The sequence below is a fragment of the Haemaphysalis longicornis genome, unplaced genomic scaffold (assembly GCF_048455015.1).
Source record: "Haemaphysalis longicornis isolate Haplotype H1 unplaced genomic scaffold, Haemaphysalis longicornis Haplotype H1 scaffold_1, whole genome shotgun sequence".
Lineage (NCBI taxonomy): Eukaryota > Metazoa > Arthropoda > Arachnida > Ixodida > Ixodidae > Haemaphysalis > Haemaphysalis longicornis.
The window spans coordinates 17,356,493-17,375,436 of NW_027526203.1; the positions used below are offsets into that span (position 1 = coordinate 17,356,493).

The window sequence follows — 18,944 nt, forward strand, 5'->3', positions numbered from 1 at the left end:
AGAAAGTGTATGACAGCTGCATCTTACCGTTACTCACCTACGGGGCAGAAACTTGGAGGCTCACTAAGAGTGTTAAACTTAAATTGAGAACGACTCAGCGGGCAATGGAGCATAAAATGATAGGTGTAACAGTAAGGGACAAGAAGAGAGCGGAGTGGTTCTGGGAACAAACACGTGTTAAGGACATATTAGTAGAGATTAAGAAAAAGAAATGGACGTGGGCAGTGCATGTAATGCGAAGGCAAGATAACCGCTGGTCATTAAGGGTAACAGAGTCAAAGGGTAACAAGTTTCCGGGGATAAATTGGTCACAGCTGGCACAGGACCGAGGTAATAAGAGAATTATGGGAGAGGCCTTTGCCCTGCAGTGGGCGTAGATAGGCTGGTGATGATGATGATGATGATGAAATGCATAATGCTTGCAAGTAATGTGAATCGGCTGTCTTCGAGCAGAAACATTGCTTGCATACCTACCTCAGCTCTGAGGGCGCCGTAGTGAAGGGCTGCGGATTAATTTTGACCACCGGTGGTGTGTAACGTGCGCTAAAGCAGCCGCTGCGGCCGAGATGGCACCCCCGTACTTGGGCTTAGCAGCACACCACCTGAGACACCGCGGGGGGTGAAAGAATACTTCACGCACTGTCATGAATTTTCGAGAAAAGGATTTATATTTGAATAAGCCTTAGAAATGTGCAGATATTGGACCTACAACTCGAAATGCAGCTTGTAATCACAACTCCAATTGACAAGAGACCTTCCAGTTGTGCTAAAAAAGCAAGCAACTCTACTTTTTATTAGTACCTGTAAACTGATAGCACCATCCAATGAATTTGACCAATGGATATACCCTATTGGTCTATTAGGCGGAACAACCAATAGCTATTGGTCTATGAGAACAATACAACCAATGCCAATTTATCAATGAGGTCACTACATGTCACTCTATCAGACCAATATATTTTGTATTGGTCCTATAGATACTCAAATAGAACCAATAGCCTGACCTAGGGGACCAATACATTATTTTTATTGGACCAATAAAAATTTCTACTGAAATTTTTGCTAGGGAATGTTCACCATTTGTAGTTCCGCCAGCGGAGCATTCTTCCAATGCCATTTTGAATGCCAGTGTACGTCTCTCCTGGCCACCACCGTGTTTTACCTGGCAGAGGTCGACTTCCCATCGGTGAAAATGCGTCATGGCCACTGCTTTGACAAAGCCGCCTGGATTTCTTCTGTTACAGTTTTATCTTACGGCCACAGCTGCTTTCTTGCAGTGCAGCTTTTTTCCTTTTTCCTTCCTTCATTCACTGTGCACATACCTGAAACTTCCGAATGTTTTTGTAAGCATTTTAAAGTTCACAAAACCGAATTATCAGTCACTTCAATGCTTCCGATACGTAAACTTATTTCTAGTTACAAACTACAACCACTCCCCTCGCCAGAAATGCTCAGTGTACCCTTTTCAACAAGTGAGCGGTCGTGCACTTGAGGTTCAGGCGTCTACAGCCTTAAACGGGCATGCCGAAAAAATACAAGCTTGTTTTATTCGAAAGATTTGGTGTTTTATAATGTTACGTGTGCTTTTGAAATGATGATTTATGCACTAAGACAATAAGTTTTGATTCTCCTGCCAAATTGTGTTGTTTGTGATGTTGGCAGTGATGTTGCAAGGAAGGGTCTTCAAGCGAAATTCAAGTGCGCCGCTCAGTCTGCAGTGGACTGCAGAGCCTTGTTTACCATCATACCTCCTTATTGGCACCACTACACTGCTTCGCACCGCTGTTCACCGTTGCTCTGTTTCGGGCTGTACTTGTATCTGGGTTGTGTTTGTTACGGTATGTACTAACAGATTCGTGAAACATGGGGTATGTTAAACAAACACAGTCACTTACGGCAATGTCGCTTACGCCAGTCGGCCAGTATCGTCTGAGACAACCCCAAAGCGCTGGACTGCTGTGCAGCTATAACAAGCATAGAGCGCGCCGTATCGACAGCAGTGCACAGTGGTACTTATATGTTGGAGTCTAGTTTCGTCCCTCCCATTGTTTACCCCACAATTCTTATTGCTGTAACATGAATATGCATTTCAGGTAAGTGAAAATAGCTTGTTCTGTAAGCTTATAAGCCCTGCGTAGCTTGCGTTGGCTTTTGCCAGCCTCAGTCAACAGAATGGCTATGCATATGACATCATGCATTGCAGTGCACGAAACGAGCTAGTGAGTGGCATGGCCATTCCCTTTTTTCCTAATTATATAGCTTATTTCGGCGATGTTTAGATTAAAAGTGGTGTCGGTATGATTCTAAGGAGGCAATCTTTCGAGTGAACCAAACTTGTGTTTTCTCTGCATGGCCTCTTTAAGAGTGGTTGACTTGCTGCAGTTGTAGCAGGAGGCCTAGCTGCAATGCACTGGCTGCTTCTAGCTGCAGAGCAACAGAAAGCTTCGTCTGCAGCGCCTTGTAGTTCCTTCACACTGGGCTGTCTCAACCCTCGTGCTTCACTTTTCCCATCCTAGTAACGTGCTTGGGCTCCGACGGCCCCTGCGATCACTCTCGGATGTAGGAAAGCCTAGCTGTATACTGGCACATTCCCCGCTTCTCCAATGAAATGATGCGCAAGGTTGTTTCTCTTGAGAATTTTATGTCGGGTGCTTACATTAGTGGTCAACTTGTCTAGCTTTGTACGTTGATGCCCGCGCCAAAGCTAGACAAGGTGTGGACACCGCTGGTGCAGCAATTTTTACGGCCTTCGTTATCGCGCAGTTGCATAAATTGCGTTATTGGCGTGTGGAGTAAGAGTCGTGCATTATGTCGGATTCTCTTGCCAGCATGTCTCAAGGTGCTGGCTGGCAAGGGACCTGGATCTGCTCGGCCGCGGCTGTGTCTGCCTGGAAGCTTGTTGGTAATGAGCCGCTTGCCTAGAAGGGTGGGAGGTGCATGTGCACACGAGAGCGTCGCCGCGTCTGCTTGCCAGTACTAGTGTTGACTAAAGTGCTTCCCAGTGAGCGAACGCTGCGTGGTCTCCTTCACATGTGCCACGGATACCGTTCAAGTGCCAGTGAACATGCTGCAGTGGCCGCCTGTTGGTTTCTCATCTTGCCTCTGCAACCAGAGCCAATGTTGCCGTTGTGCTTGCACGGTAGGGACTCTGGGTAGAGGTGGGTGTTTGGGCAAGTTGGTTCCTCGTGCCAAGGAGGGACACAGCACGAAAGGCGAGAAACACCGTGCTGACTGTCGTCGTCTTTTCTGCGCTGTGACAATTCGGTGGACGTGGAGGGTGACTGTCATGCATCTCCTTCTGTTGCAGTTGGGGTCCTACCATATCATTCTACAGTCGCTATGAGGAGGAGGCCCTGCAGCCTACCATAAAGGAGATGGCCGCCATCCTGGCCGAGGCACCCACGTCTAAGAACAACGTGCGGCACCTTCCTCGCTTTTTCCGGCTGATTCTTTTTCCCTTCTGCGCCAACTAAATATTGCAAGGGGGGCTGGGGTGTTCCATTACCTGTCACTTAAAGGGACACTGAAGTGAATGTGTCAAGCTCCCGGTTTTGCTTGCACTGAGTAGACTGGGTCAAATTAACGCACTTTTCATCGTTTATCCGGTTGATAAGTCGGTAATTATTTTATAAAGCGCGAAAAAAGAAAAACTACCATTCGCGGTCTGCGGTGACCGCACCAACTAAACGCTGTGACGACGCGAAGAGATGCACCTTGATTCGACGATGTCCAAGGTTAGCATTCAAACAAGTTCCGGTTTTGGTTCTCTGAGTTTCGGTTTTGGTTCTCTTTGGTTTTGGTTCTCTTTGGTTTGGCATCGTTGGGTGGGCATTCTCGATATCTCAGTAATCGTCATACCGCGCTTCTGCCATGTTGACGGCTGTAAAATGCCTAAGATAAGATTCCCAGAACGACTTGGAATCGTAGCAATCACTAGCCGAGGACTACGCAGTGGATGAACGCCCCCCTCCGCGTCACCACAGACGCCCAAATGCCATGCGCTTTCCCCCATATTCAGAGCTTGCCTCACCCATGCTGTTCCGCAAAAAGCGCGTTCACACCAGGCCAAGGGTGTGCTGATTCTGGCCTGTGCCCACTGCCCGCAAGCAGTCGGTGCTTATTGCAACTTGCACGCCAACGAGAACTCGCTCGCTTGCGCGTCATTGTCAGCCTGCACGCATTTTGTGAACTAGTTCGTGGAACAGTGAACGTTACGGTCCATAAGTGGTGAACTCACTATAGAAAACATCGTCCGAAAATAGTCCACTTACAAAAACAAACAATGTACCCTCGGGGATTTCAACTTGTGACATTAGCGCTCCAGACCACTCGGCCACGGGCCAGTGCTGCCACCGTTGGAATTATAAGGTATATAATGTATAACCAGTTTATACTTTAGTTTCAGCACTTCAACCAGCTTAGGTGACTATTCGTTCTATAGCGCTCGTGCACTGAGCGTCCCTCAAATTTCCACATTATCTCACGTCTAGAAATTGCATTTATTAGACGGAAAAGCGTTCGCACATATGTGGTCGTACTGCTGACCGCTGTGCTTGTTCTCCCAGCGCAAACAAGTGCTTCGTGCTCCCTAGTTTTACGTTGTACGGTAAAAGTATCAGTTCACTTTATTTCCTTAGTACCTATATTGACTTTGCTGACTCTTCTCCCGCCTTCAAACGGCAAAGATTTTCTTACTAGCGTACCAGTCAGCAAAGCGTCGCATGTGCGCTTGTGCAGCCATTGTGTGGAGCGACCTTGACTTGGAGCTAGATACAGTGTACAAACTAACAAAGGAAAGTCGGTGGCTGGCGGACTAAACGCTGGGCTGACTGACTCTGCCGGAAGGTTGGCGAGCCGTGCGGATAGCTCGAGTCATGCCAAGTCATCCCCTGACGTCACAATAAAACGCCACAGAAAATGGCCGAGGATGCAGAGAGAAAGACAGCATTTTCGAATTGATTTTTCCACTAAATATATTCACGTAAAAGCGCTCAGAATGGTCAAAACATGGCCTATGGACTCCGGACTACAATTCGCGCTAGTAATCCCGCAATGTTTCCAAATCACTGCAGTGTCCCTTTAACACCGCCCCAACCATGTGTAACCATGATGTCCATCGGAAAAAACTTCGTGTACTGAGCATTCCTTGGGGTATCAGAGCTAATTATTAGCATATCGTTGTTCCCGTTAGGCAGCGCTAAATGTCGTGCACAGGTGAAAAGTGATGTAAAGCGAAACACTATCGATAGTTGAGAAGTATCGCGACATCACGGGGAACGTTGGACGTCTCAATTCCTGTGGTGAACACGTTCCAAGTTGCACCACCAGCTCTTGATGTGGGCAGTGACAAGATGAAAGGGTGACAGCTAAGAAAATTCGCCTCATAGGGGTCGGCCGTGGAGGCTGGTATCCACAGACTTGTTTGTCTTCAAACTCTGGTAAAAAGCAGTAGTGTTCTCTTGTGGCTGTTTCGCACGGACATCGAAGCCACCTGTGCATACAACATGAATGACAAGCTGCAGCAGCCTTTATTTTCACTGCTGCCAGACTGCTGTAAAGGTTAACCTAGGTGCATCCCACGTCTCCACGTCACGTGAACGTGAATCCACGTGAATCCACACACAAATAACGTTTTAAATGCAGAGCATTTCAGTAACTCACGATGTCACCCGCGTTGGCGTCCGTAGTCCGCACCGTCGTTGTCCCTACTATATAAAAAAAAATTACAATCCATCGCCAGGTTTCGATCCCTCGACCCTGCGGGCGGGACGCAATATACGCAACGCTCTACCCACTGCGCCACAAAGCCGACACAGAACGGAATGCTACGGACACGCCTTATATCCTTGACTCTTTCAAATTACTGCTGACGAGCGCTCTCTCGTCAGCAGTTGCCACAAGTGCAACAACATTAACGTAACGCAAACTACTTAACGTCGTGCGCCCCCGGAAATGCTCTGCATTTGATCGTGCCCCTCGCGAGGGGGATGTTGACGCTACCTCTTGCAAAGACCGAGTACAACCGCCGAGAACAAGGTCCCACGAGCGGTGCGCGCGCCATGGACTGGTGGCGCCATCTGTCAAATGCGACGCGAACTACTATCAAGGCAGTGCGAAAAACGAACGCGCGAAATACAAACTTTTTTCCTCCTCCTGTTCCTCAATCCGCCCTTTGGCACCACTAGGTTTACAGCGACAGTTCATACAGTTACACTAACCTACGCATACAGTCTGCTCTACCAGCACCAAAACCAAACATTTCAATAAATGTCACTTTTGACACCATTATTTTTTCAATACAAACTTCGTTCCTAACTCATTCATATCTCCACCCTTGCCTTTTCACCATACTCAACTTATTCGTCACCGTTATAGGCCCTATTACTGTCCAGGTCAACTCCATGGCTTTACCCAGCTTTTTTTATTCATCTTCACTCTTCCGCAAACTCACCACTGGCACGCATTGGTTATACAATAGTTTAGTGGTTGAAGGCGCATTTTGTTTCCCTTACGCCCACGCCAACCACCTGAGCACGATGCCGCATTGTGTTGGTTGTTTAGGCGAGGCCGCCTTTGCACCTCACCAACGATTCTCCCCTTTGCGACGGCCCTCCCATTCTCCCCTTTCCTACATGCTCCGCACGCTCTCACATATCTTCGGACGTCATTGTTTATACGCGGACAAAAGAATTCTCCAGTAATTTTGGCAGCCGTCCCCCGTGCTCCTAGATGTCAATCTCTAGTACTGCCATGTCGTACCGTTGAAACTGAACCTCGGAGACCCTTTGGCACTACTATCTGATTCAATTGTCTGCCCCCGAGAAAGGTGCAATGGCGAAGCAAAACTCTCTCCACTATCTTAAACTTGTATAACATGGGTTTTTACGTTCGCCTAACGTCCTCACCAACCTTTCAAAAGCACTCTTACAGTGAGGCATCTTTCTATTGCTGATACGCTAATGCGCTTAGTGTTACCATCAACCCTCGCGACACTGCAGCCTCTACTGTTATCATCTGTCTGTCCTCTTCGGATTTCACGCTGGTGTGCACTGCTGTATTACTCCCACTGTCGATTTCGCTGTTTCATCAACAGGCTGGGTACCTGCCCGGACCCCTCGCTTTTCGCTCAACTTTAACTTGTACCTCCAATTGTGATCTGGATCATCTACTTTCCTTACACCAGGTATATTTCCTAAGATGATATCATACAGTGGATCCTCCATACACTTAGCTTTTAATCTTTCCGAGTAGTGCGGGGTGTGCACTTCGATTACTGCCTCTGCCAGCAACCTCTTAGTGTTATCCGCCATGATGATGACCGTCTTATTTCCAGTTAAATCCTGGTCTCTGACCAAGCGCCTTCTGACGAGTACCGTAGTTGAACAGCTCTCTTAACACTGACATGCGTCGGCCGCTTATCTCCCCATATACGGCAGGCATGTTCGGTTCAATGTCACGGGCCAGACTCTGCGTCTACCTTAACATCTACCTGGCCCTCCTCGTCTTTCCGCTGGATGCACTTTGGGGGACTCACCCTGGGGCATATCATACAAGCCATCTTGTCTGGGGTTAGCGACCAGCAGTCCTCTGTGCGGTGTCCTTTCTTATTGAACGTTTGAGATACAGGTGTTGGGGCGTTCGACGGGGTTCCACCCTGCACTCTGCGGCCTTATGCCCTACCCTACCACACAGAAAACACTTCTGGGATGCTCCAGACACTGCCCCTCCGGTTTTTTGTCTCTGATCATCTCCTACCTTCACTGGTTCTTGCTTCAGCTTCGCTAAGTTCTTTAGGAAGTGAGCCGCCATGAACTTGTCCGCAAACTCCAAGTTTTCCGCCAGCCCTCTCTGTTTGCTTTCTTTCAGGAACACTATCAGCTCCGGGCTGCAGCACTCGTAGAATTGCTCAGCAATCATGATCTTTCTAATGCCCTCGAATGATTTGGGCGTCTCGGCCACCTCTACCCATCGGTCAAAATATTTCGAAAGGAGCGTGACAGAAAACTTGGCTGTCTCATGGTCTTCCGGTTTGGAAGCTCGAAACTTTTCGCGGGAGCCCTCCGTGGTAAGGTGTAACCTCTGCAGCAAACCTAATTTCACCTTGTCATAGTCCATCGACTCATCCATGGGCATCCTACCAAAGACACTCAATGCTTCGTCAACCAAGCACGTGCTCAGGGCTGTGGCCCACTCACTCCGTTTCCACCCCTGCCCTACGGCTATTCTTTCAAATAGGTGCAAATTAGAGTCCAAATCGTCACGCTTTTCATCTAACGGGGCAATCAGTTTCCTAGGGCACGAGGCGTCGCCTCTCCTGAGAAGGTCGTATCTAGGTTACTCGAGAATTCTTTTCATTTGTCTCTGCCAAGCGCAACTTCATTTCCAGCACCTCCTTCTCCTTATGAAGCTCCGCGCTTTCCTTATCGAGCCTCGCGTTTTCCTCGCGCTTCAATTCCTTCTCCTTATCAAGCCTCGCGTTTTCCTTATCAAGATTCGCATTTTCCTTATCAGGCCTCGTGTTTTCGTCACGCGAACATTTGTCCAACAGAGCCATCGCCTCTTCCTTACTTAAGTCTAATGAGCTGCACAACGAAACCAGCTTTCCCACATCCATTCTGGCAGTTGGTAAAACACGTGACTGGGCCTGATAGAAATATCCCGGGTCAGGATGAATCAATCCTGGCAGGCTCGCCAATTGTTTTTATTGTCACGTGAATGGATGGTGAGGTTGTCTTCACCACTTCAGAGATATGGACGCAGGAAAGGCGTTGACAGGTTTAACAAAGCCCACATTTAATGCACTTCAAAACAACCCTATCGCAAATAACTTAATAAATCAATTGCACAAACCCGATAACAATCAAACTTCAAACTAAATATGCCAACGTGCAATTCAAACCAAAACCTAAAAGTATCTACAATACAGTTCTGCACAACTAGTTCACTTCAGCTCATTTTGTCACGTCCTAAGTGGTCTCTACCACCACAACCTCCTAGTTGTGTCCTATAACTGCGTCCCTATTGAACTGTCCTACCCCAGTCATCGGCGCTGATGTGTCGCACCCTTGCATGGCCGCGACTCGGTGGTAGCCACACTCGTCTCGCTTCGGTGCCGACGTTCGATGCACGCGGTCACTCCTCGGACGGCGTGGGTCCACGCGTCCTGACTTGTTTCCTCTGTGGCTACCCCCTGGTAGCAGCTCCCGCTGGAGGTCCTTGATGCCGGCCTTCGACGCGCGCGGTCATTCCTTGGGCGGCGTGTTTCCTCGGCGGCTACCCTCTGGTAGCCGCTGCCGCTGGAGGTCCCAGGTAGGCTCGGCATGAACGTAGCCTTTCGGAGCCGTCGAGACGAACGTTGACGGAGCGTGCACGTTGGCCACTGGTGCCCGACCGATGACGCTGGCGCCACGAAGAAACAGGTTCGTGGTGCACCTAGGATGTCGGTGCCGATGCGAAGTCGGCCCGCTCCCGCCCAGGCTCGGATGGCATGGTCAATGGCCTGGCCGCGTCCCCCTAGCTCAGTCCTTGAAGCGCATGTCCTCCTACCGCCTCCTGGTTTCTTGCCTCCCGTTTCTTGCCTCCTCCTCTTCTCTTTGTGCACCCCGCTTTTATCCCCTCCGGGCTCTCTCGGGGCACATTCTCATTGGCTTCTTGCCTTTTACATGTTCATATAAGGCCAGCGCGCCACTGGTCTCCTGCGCGGCCTTCTCTGATTGGATGACCAGTGCGCTGCCATATTTGTCCATGATGCCTGGGTGTTTCGGCGCTGGCATTCGCTCTTTGGTGCGGTCCTGGCGCGTACTTCAAAGTTCCGTTCTTTTAAATGCAGAGCATTTCAGTAACTCACGATGTCACCCGCGTTGGCGTCCGTAGTCCGCATCGCTCCCCGTCGGTCTGGCATTGGATTGGATTTGATTGGATTGGATTGGATTGGATTGGATTGGATTGGCTTGGCTTGGATTGGATTGGTTTGGATTTGGATTGGATTGGATTAAAGTGGATTGTGTTGGATTGTGTTGCGTCATAGCCGCGCCACGTTGCGTCATAGCCGCTCCACGTTGCGTCATAGCCGCGGCAGGGGGTTCACGGCACGTTTCACGTTTCACCATCGACTTCATCGACAATGTCTACGCGGGAAGAGAAGGCGGCGCGGCGGCGTGCTGCGGATGCTGAGCGCAAGCGCCGCAAGCGAGCCGCCGACGCCGAACTTCGCCAGCGAGAAGTAGTAGTAGTAGTAATAACTTTATTTTGCCCAAAAGTTGTGGTGATTGCACCACTGAGCTGTTCGCTCAGTCATCTAGACAGCGGGGCTCCCGGTGTTTTGGGAGCTCGGTGTCTTCAGCCAACTGGGCGAGGGCTTCTTGCACGTGGGGAGCTGGGCTAGAGATGGCAGCCTCCCACTCGGTTAAGGATGATATGTTATGAAGGATGGGATGATTTCTTCTACGTGATGCGGGTATTAATAGGCATGACCAAATGATGTGGTGAAGTGATGCTCGTTCCACAGAACAAAAGGGGCAAGCGTCCTTATATTCGCCAGGATATATGATGGACATGAGATGCGGAGTGGGGAATGATAATGTTTGGAGCTGCCTGAGAAGGACTGCATGCCTTCGACTGAGCGATGGATGCGGTGGTGGAAAAATTGTCCTATCCTGGCGGAAATGGTCAAGGATATCGCCGAAAGTATGGAGACGGTCCTTATAGCCGAAAGGTTGCGGGATATCTTCAGGAGTCCTATGAGGCTCTCGGCGAACCATTTCTCGAGCAGTCTCATTGGCTCTCTCATTTCCCATCAGGCCAGAATGTGCCGGTGACCGGATGATGCGGAAGGTCCGGCTATGAGGTGTGGGCCCTTGCGAGATGGTTGCAAGGTTCTAGATGATACCCTGCCGTTTAAAAAATTTAGTACGGCCGATTTAGAATCGGTTATGATGTTAAGATGCGGAGACCGGCTGTGGGCTATGGCTAGACCAATTGCCATTTCCTCTGCCTCTGTGCAGGAAGTGCAGCTTACAGATGCTGTAGAGATGGGGCTCCCCTTGGAGTCGACCACCGCTAGTACCGATGCGTTCCTGTCTTGATATGGGGCGGCATCGGTGTATACCACAGGAGACCCCGGTGGGTGTTGTTTGGCAAGGGCCTTCGCTCTTGCCTCACGGCGTTCCTTATTGTGGATGGGGTGCATTCGCCTAGGCGTTGGGGACACTCTGATGACATTCCTCAGAGGAGACGGAATGGCAACAAGTCGCGTGTAGTGTGGTGTTTGGGGTACCAGGCCCAAAGACCTCAGGATGCACCGACCGGCAGAGCTGCGAGAAAGCCTCTCTAGCTGTGCGGTTCGCTGTGCCTCTATAAGTTCGGAGAGGGTATTGTGTATCCCGAGGCGCAGTAGGTTTGCAGTTGATGTGTGTTGGGAGAGGCCGAGCGCTCGCTTGTGTGCCGTACGGATGAGGCTATCAACTTTCTCCTGCTCCGTCTTCCGCAGGGTGAGAAACGGCAATGCGTATGTAACGCGCGAGATGACGAAGGCCTGCACCATCTTTATGAGGTTGGACTCCTTGATGCCCTTGTGCCTCGTCGAAACCCTGGAGATGAGTCGGGTGGTTTGATATACCCCCTTCTCGATCTCTCTGAGTGCATCTGTATGCCGGCCATTAGCATTTAGGCGGAGTCCCAAAACCTTTATGGAGTGAACTATGGGAATGTTGGCTCCTGATGATGTGGTTACGGTTATTATTGGTGGGATTTTATGATTTGGTTTGTAGATGAAAAGCTCCGATTTTTGGGGGGAACACGACAAGCCGCGCACGGCTGCGTACTCCTCAACGGTTTGGGTTGCCCGTTGCAGGGCTTCCTGAATTTGGCCGTCGGAGCCTCGAGCAATCCACAGGGTGATGTCGTCTGCATATATGGAATGATGCAGGTAGGGTATGTCCGAGAGAAGGGCCGGAAGGTCCCTCATGGCGAGGTTAAACAAGAAAGGTGACAGTACTGATCCTTGGGGCGTTCCTAGGCTACCCAGTTTAATGGGGTCCGATTGGATGTTTCCGAAATGAAGGGTGAGTATACGAGATGAGAGGAACGATTTAATGTAGTTGTACGTGCGCTCTCCAAAGCCATTCTTGTTCACCATCTGTAGTATGACCGAGTGTCGCACAGTGTCGAAGGCTTTGGAGATATCTAAGCCGAGGATAACCTTAGTTGTGTGCTTTGGCGCGTATGCCGAATCCAAAATGTGATGTTGTAGTTGCAACATAAGATCCTGAGTGCATAGATGAGGGCGAAATCCTAGCATGGTGTGAGGGAACAGCTGAGTCTCTTCGGCGTGTTCAGTGAGTCGGGTCAAAACAACATGCTCTAGTAGTTTCCCTAGGCACGATGTTAGGGATATGGGTCTGAGATGATCGATGTGTGGCGGTTTCCAGGCTTTGGAATTAGTATGGTCTTGGCCGTTCGCCATTTTTCCGGAATTTTACCCTGTGTCCAACATTCATTAAAAAGTGCCGTGATTCCAGTAATGGATGAGTCATCCAAGTGCCGAAGAATCTTATTAGTAATCTGGTCAGGGCCAGGGGCCGACCTAATGTTTAGCTTATAAATGGCAGCCTTGACCTCGGCTTCTGTAAAAGGTGCATCTAAGGCGGCGTTGGCCTCTCCGGTGTATGGTGGGTGTTCTGTTGGAGGGCCTTGTGGTATGTACTTGTTTTGTAAATATGTGATGAGTGCATGTCGCGTCCCCGGATAGTTGTGTATCAAAAGGGACACCGTTTGGTTGTGGGACGACTTGGTCGACGTCGGATCAAGAAGGTGGCGTAAGATATTCCAAGTCCTTTTGGTACTGAAAGTGTGATTTAGGGAATCACATAATGAATACCAGTTTTCCGATACCAATCTGGATGCGTGATTCTCAATCTCCCGATTAATGTAAGCTATTTTTCTGCGTAGGCCACGGCTGTGTTTGTGGCGGATCAGTCTGTTTTTGAGGCTGTCTCTAGCCTGGATGAGGTTGGACAGACGCGAGTCTAGCGGCGGTAGGCTGGGGTCTGATTGTATGATTTTGGTTGCTTTTCCGACCCTGCTGCGTAACTCCTCCTCCCATTCTGAGAGAGTGTCGAGTGTAGGTGTAGTGTCTTGTGTTGTTTTACGAAAGAGGTCCCAGTCGATGAACGTGTTGTTTCTTTTTTGGGGAGATTTTAGGTATGCGGGTGCCTCGATTTGGATGAGCTTATGATCACTGCCAAAGTCCTGCCCAGTGTTCACCCATTTAACCTCTCCTGTTATGTTTTTGGTGAATGTTAGGTCAGGTGTCGTATCTGCACAGACGCTGTTTCCCTGACGTGTGGGAAACAGGGGGTCGGTATGTAATGTTAGGTGTTCATTTTGTGCAGCTTCCCACAGCCGGCGCCCTTTAGGTGTGGCCCTTGGGTAGCCCCAAGCGCAATGCTGCGCATTAAAATCGCCTAGGATGACTATGGGTTGCTTACCCGCTGTACACAAAGCTCCATGGATTAGGGAAAGAAGAGGGCCAGAGTCCTTTTCCCTCGGACTGCTGTAAATATTTAGAACAAATAGGCTAGTCCGCCGATTTACGTTTGTGACAATTTCGATAAATGTGTGATCCACCTCGCTGTCTATGTCGTGTTCTTGCGCTATCACATTACGGCGAGTAAGAATGGTTGTTGCAGGTGGATTTCGGGACTTAGGCATGAAAGTTTTGTAGCTGGCTAATCTGGCTACTGCACCAACTTCTTGTAGGCAAATTACGTCAGGGATCGAACCCACAAGATTGTTTTCTAAGGCCTGCTGAAGGATGCCCCTCTTTCGGCGATATCCTCTGCAGTTCCACTGCCAAATGATGATGTTATTCAGCGCCATGGTCTTTTTCGTCTAATAATGAGGGGCGATTGTATGGTTTGGATGCTTTCTTAAGAGATGGTCGAGATTCTATTTCTGCCAGTCGTGCTTCCAAGGCTGATAATTTAGAAAGGATAAGATCAGCCTGCGCTTGAAATGGTTTGTAGCTAGGGCTCATGGCCTCCTTAACCTCCTTAGAAATTTTCTCAATGCCTGCCATGAATTCCACTTTTGTGACGTAGATGGAGCTACAATTCGATTCCTCTTTGGGGGGACTACAGAGGGAATGTGATGCAATCACGACTTCGCTTTCCATGGGGGAGTTGGAATCGCTATCTATGGGGCCATTGGTATCGGCCACGTTTGCGTTGGTGAGTGTGGCTATCTGTTTTTGTAGTTCAGCTACCTTGGCGCTAAGCTTTTCGTTTTCTTCCAGGGTGTTCAATAGGAGTTGTTTAAGTTCAGCTACCTCGCTATATGATGATGGTGGTGATGTTCGGGGAGCTACCATCTCAGCCCAGCTCACCTTTGCGGATGTTGAATTGTTGATCTTCTGGGAGGGATGCTTGGGTCCGTACGCAGGGCCCGATGCACGGGTAGCGCCAGGTTTCTCCTCCGTGCTAGCAGGTGGATCAGCAGCAGCGCTCTGCTTGCGGAAGCCTGGCGGCGTTGTCTTCCCACGGGGCGCGGATGGATGTCGGGCACCGTCTTGCCTTGGTATCTGGATGTTGGATGGCTTGCTTGAAAAAGACGGTGGCTTGAAGCGTTGTGTGCAGCTTTTGTCTCCAAAAGGGTGGTCTCCTTTGCAGAGGGGGCATTTAGGCGTGCACGAATGTGGGTTGTCTTCTGAGGTATTCTGCCCACATCCCTGGCAGCGGCTGGGTGTCGGATTCGGGCACACGTCAGCCCTATGCCCCACTGCTCCGCAGGCAAGGCATGCTTCCGATTTTTGCTTGTGTATGTAGCAGCGAAATTCCGCTCCGCCGTAGTATATAAGGAGGGGGACTTTAGGTCCATCAAATGCGATGAGAGCGGTGTTTGTCGTCCCCATACGTCTGGCGTGTATTGCCTGGGGGTTAGTAGAATTAACGATGTTATCAATTATGTCTTGCGGTGTGTCCTCGGGCGGAATCCCGTGTATCACTCCTTTGCAGGTGTCTTCCGGGGAGGCCACATAAGGGAGGGTGCTGTAGGCGCGATTCTCAATGTTGAGTTGGCGCACCATGCTGTATGTTTTCGCCCTCTCTATGCTTGGGGTGCTCATAACAAACACGTTTCTAGCCGCGTTGGGACGGAGGATGTCTTCTGAGGCTTGTAGTTTGGTGAGCCCAGCAGCAACGAGGGTTGCCGAGCGTAGGATGGCGGCGCTTATTTTGGAGACATCGAGTCCTCCTTGCGGGCGGAAAACGACTTTCACGTGCTCCCGTGGTAGTGGGGGTAGACGTAGTGCATGCTTAGCAGTCCCTTGCTTAATCGGATAGGGGCTCACCGTTCCCTGCGAGGGCTTCTCGGCGCGTAGGGCTTGAAGCCTTTTCTGACTGCGGTTGCGGTAGCAGACCATCCAGCCTCGTTCTTCGGTCACTTCGGAGGGGTCGATGTCCTCTCCCGGTACCGTCGAGGTGTCCATGTCGGTGGTCGGAGTCGCTTCATCCGAGTTCGAAGCGGGCGCCATGCGTTGAGGTGCGTTGGTTGCCGACGTGGCTGCCGTTGGCTGGCCGCCGCGCGGCGGCGAAGGGGGGGGGGGGGGGGGGGCTGTTCTATATTAGGCCTAGCCGCGCAGCCTAGCGTGGTGGGCGCTGAGCGCACCGGCGGTTGAGTATGAAAAGAGTGGATCCCTCTGGCCAGCGAGAAGCCGCAGCCATTCGTGAACGTCGGGCGGCCATGCGGGAGGGAAAACAAGCACAAAAAGAACAGAACTCCTGCTGGCGCAGTTTCGGGCAGGGGGCGCGCGAGCACCGGCCCCTCTAGGTTTCTCCCGCAGTGTTCCCTTTGTTAGCCGTTCCTCCTGTGCACCAGAGAAACCACAGCTATATTGACCTCATCCACCACGGTGCACCCGAAAATAAAGGCTTGCCATAGCTCTGCCTTAATTGCCTTTCCCAAGTGCAGTGGTAACTGTGCAACCCCTTTGTCCCCTCGGTTGCAGGCTCCCTATGAAAAGTACAAGGCGATACACAACCACGAGGTCAGCGGGAAGGCCCTAGCCAGCAGTGCCCTGCTTCAAAAGATTGCCCGGCAGGGGTCGCTGGCTTGAGCAAGAACGACTATGATGCTTCACCTTCGGCTTCAGCGGAACTAGCTCTGCACCAACGGCTCTGCAGCACCTACGGCACTATTCCAAATGATATGAAACACCACTTTTCAGACCGGGTGGGAGGAATTAAACCATCACTAAGATAGCCGGTGTGCTTTTGGGGGGCATTCAGAGTATGCCCCACAACCGTTGTTGCATTCTTGACGATGCTTAGCTGGAGTGTTAAAACAGCATGCGGACAGGGTGCGCATCCTCTCTGTCCAGGTCCTTTTTTCAGATAAGTGCTTTCCTCTTCGGCTAGGCAGCACCAACCACCCCACTGATGCCCATGGACAGCGCTTCTCTCTTTTATTGTACCGGCCAAGCTCACCCCATTTCGTTCTGTGAGGAGTGGTAAAAATGAAGTGCCATAGTTGCCACTGGCTCTCATGTTTAGGCAAGCTGGTGAGCTACATTTCCTTAGCCTTCTTTTCATTTTTTAGCCTCCTGCTTCGCTTTTTGTAAAGCTGCTTGTAGACCCGCTTTTTTTATGGAAGGAGCATATTTCACCCCTTGCTTTAAATGACCTCCCCCTATCGTTTCTGAGCTCCAGCTACATTAGGGGGTTCTGTTCGAGCATTTATGCGCACACGTGTTGAACAAATGCAAATGATCGCGTAATAAATGTGCCTCATTTCACCCAACCTCTTAAGTCTCCTTTTATTCTGGTTGAATTTTACTCGCTTGGCTGTTCTGGTTGAAAGCTGTTGACATTCCTGCCTTGCCTGATGTGGAGTGTATTTGTGGCCTTGTTGGTGCTCTTCCACGATGGTGTAATCGGCAAGTGGGAGCTGTCTCAAGCCTCTCTAGTGGGGAAGGCAGGGCGTTGTACCTATAATCATAGTGACATTCATTTGCCCCAGTGCAAGACTAGCAACAGACGTGGCACAGGCAAAAGCTCAGCTCCGTGTGCCTGCAGCAGAAAGCTGTGCTACTTTGAAGCAGATTCTTGGTTGTCGCTCTCTGGTTAACTGCTGCTTTGAAGGGGTAGTCCTATTCTTGGGAGGGGCTTCTAAGGGAGGGCTGAGGTCAGTGTGCATACTGGTGAAGTAGCAGTAAGGACACTGAGGGAGGCAGGCTCTAGATAAACGTTTACGGAGCATCCAATAGCGGAGTGCAGTCGAAGACCACCGACGTTTTTGTGCAAGAAAAGTGCTTGTCAGTGTACACTGGGTTTCCACAAGCCAGAACTTTCTTTCGCATTGTGCTGCCCAGAGACAGGAGAAGGGCCTTTTACAATATAATGTACAAGTTAATTTTGGTCAGGATATCAAACTGGAATGAGATGCTTGTTCACTTCTAGTTTGAGCAAACTGAGTAACTCAGTGCTTTGCGGACCAGCGTCCTAACTAGATTGGTAACCACACAGTACAAGTGCCTGCGTTTGAGCATAAGGAGCCACGAAGGAATAGCGCTAACCTGATGTCTTTCTAAACCTTACCTTTCTCCTTATCTGCATCCTTCTAACAATCAACAGTTAAGTACTGCGTAATGAAGCAACACCAGGGCATTTGCATCAAAATGGAGCAACTTTCCTGAGGAGCCCATTCGGTAGCAGGAATCCTGGGGATTCGGTAGCAGGAATCAAGGAACGGCTCTAGCTGTGCTCACACTACGTGCAGCCACCAAGCTGTCGATGAAACCGCGTGAAGTTGCTGTTGATACGCAGGTTTCGCAGTCTGAACACCGATGAAACCCTGACCAGGAAGCGAACTCGGGAATGGGAGTTCTGACGCATTCTGACACTCATAATGCTGTACCCGAATAAATGAGGAACATATAGCCAGGGTTCCGGCCCCATAACTGTCTTGTTTTGCCATTCCTGGTGCAAGTGCTAACCCAGTGGGGACCTTGCGGCCTTGAGCAGCTTTGGAAACATCCCCCGTTTCCTGTTTAGCATTGCACACAAAGTGTGCCTCGCAGCTGGTCAACTGAGGGTCATTTGAAAAAGCCGTAAACGAGCCTTTTGAAAGTGGGTAATGGAGCTATGGGCATGACAACTTGCAAGCTTGCTTTCGATGCTGCTAAGACAGTTGGACGTGCTGGTGAACTTAACATCTAGTTCCTGCTGAGTGCTGGTAGAAAGTAAGCTAGAGTTAAGAATTACAGTTCGGGCTCGCCCAAAGTTACGCACTATCGAGATCATTTTTGCAGAATGACCCCTTGGATCAGACAACATGTCGCCAAGGCTGCTATCCGTCTACAGTGACTCGGGATTAATTTGAACATCCCCAGTGAACTCAAGTGCAGCCAGGCATTTTGAGTGGCCACTTGTTGGCATGGGTCAACAAGAAGGCAGGCATTGTTCGGCCGTTATGAAGTACATGCTACTAGGATAACCAACTTTTCAAACCAAGGAAATTAGAGATTGTTGGTGAGGCACATCGATTCGAATATCCGACCGTGCCATGAGCTTAAATATTCCCGGCGCAGATAGGCCATTGCGGCGATTATTCCAGGCTACATCACGCCAAGTTGCCCGGAACCCCATACCAAGAACATTCCAAGCCCCTGTCATATCAGAGTTAAACACATTGGTTCGCTGGTCCCATGCACAGGTATACTGGGCTTTACTACCTTAGCTAGTTAATCGGCTCCCTGTGGAGACAATACACATGAAGCAAAGACAAATATTAGCTCCTTCACGCAAAATTCGGAAGTATTCTTAACGAGAGAGGGGTCTCTTTCCGGCCTAGTGACTCATACACGTTGTTATGCTGCAGAAAGTTGGCGGCACTGGGTACCCGTTGAGGCTGTTGCCCTAACAATATAAAGGAAAGTTACAGCCGTTCCA

At 50.0% G+C, this 18,944-nt stretch overlaps 1 protein-coding gene across 1 annotated transcript in view; it reads left to right on the top strand.

Annotated features, from left to right (window-relative positions):
- Positions 1-16,111, top strand: part of LOC144156128 (G2/mitotic-specific cyclin-B-like) — a 68,760-nt gene extending 52,649 nt beyond the window's left edge. Inside the window, exons 5-6 of the mRNA XM_077687989.1 lie at positions 3,308-3,416; positions 16,004-16,111. Coding sequence (XP_077544115.1) covers positions 3,308-3,416; positions 16,004-16,111 — 217 coding nt within the window. The remainder of the gene's footprint in view (positions 1-3,307; positions 3,417-16,003) is intronic.
- Positions 16,112-18,944: the final 2,833 nt, after the last annotated feature.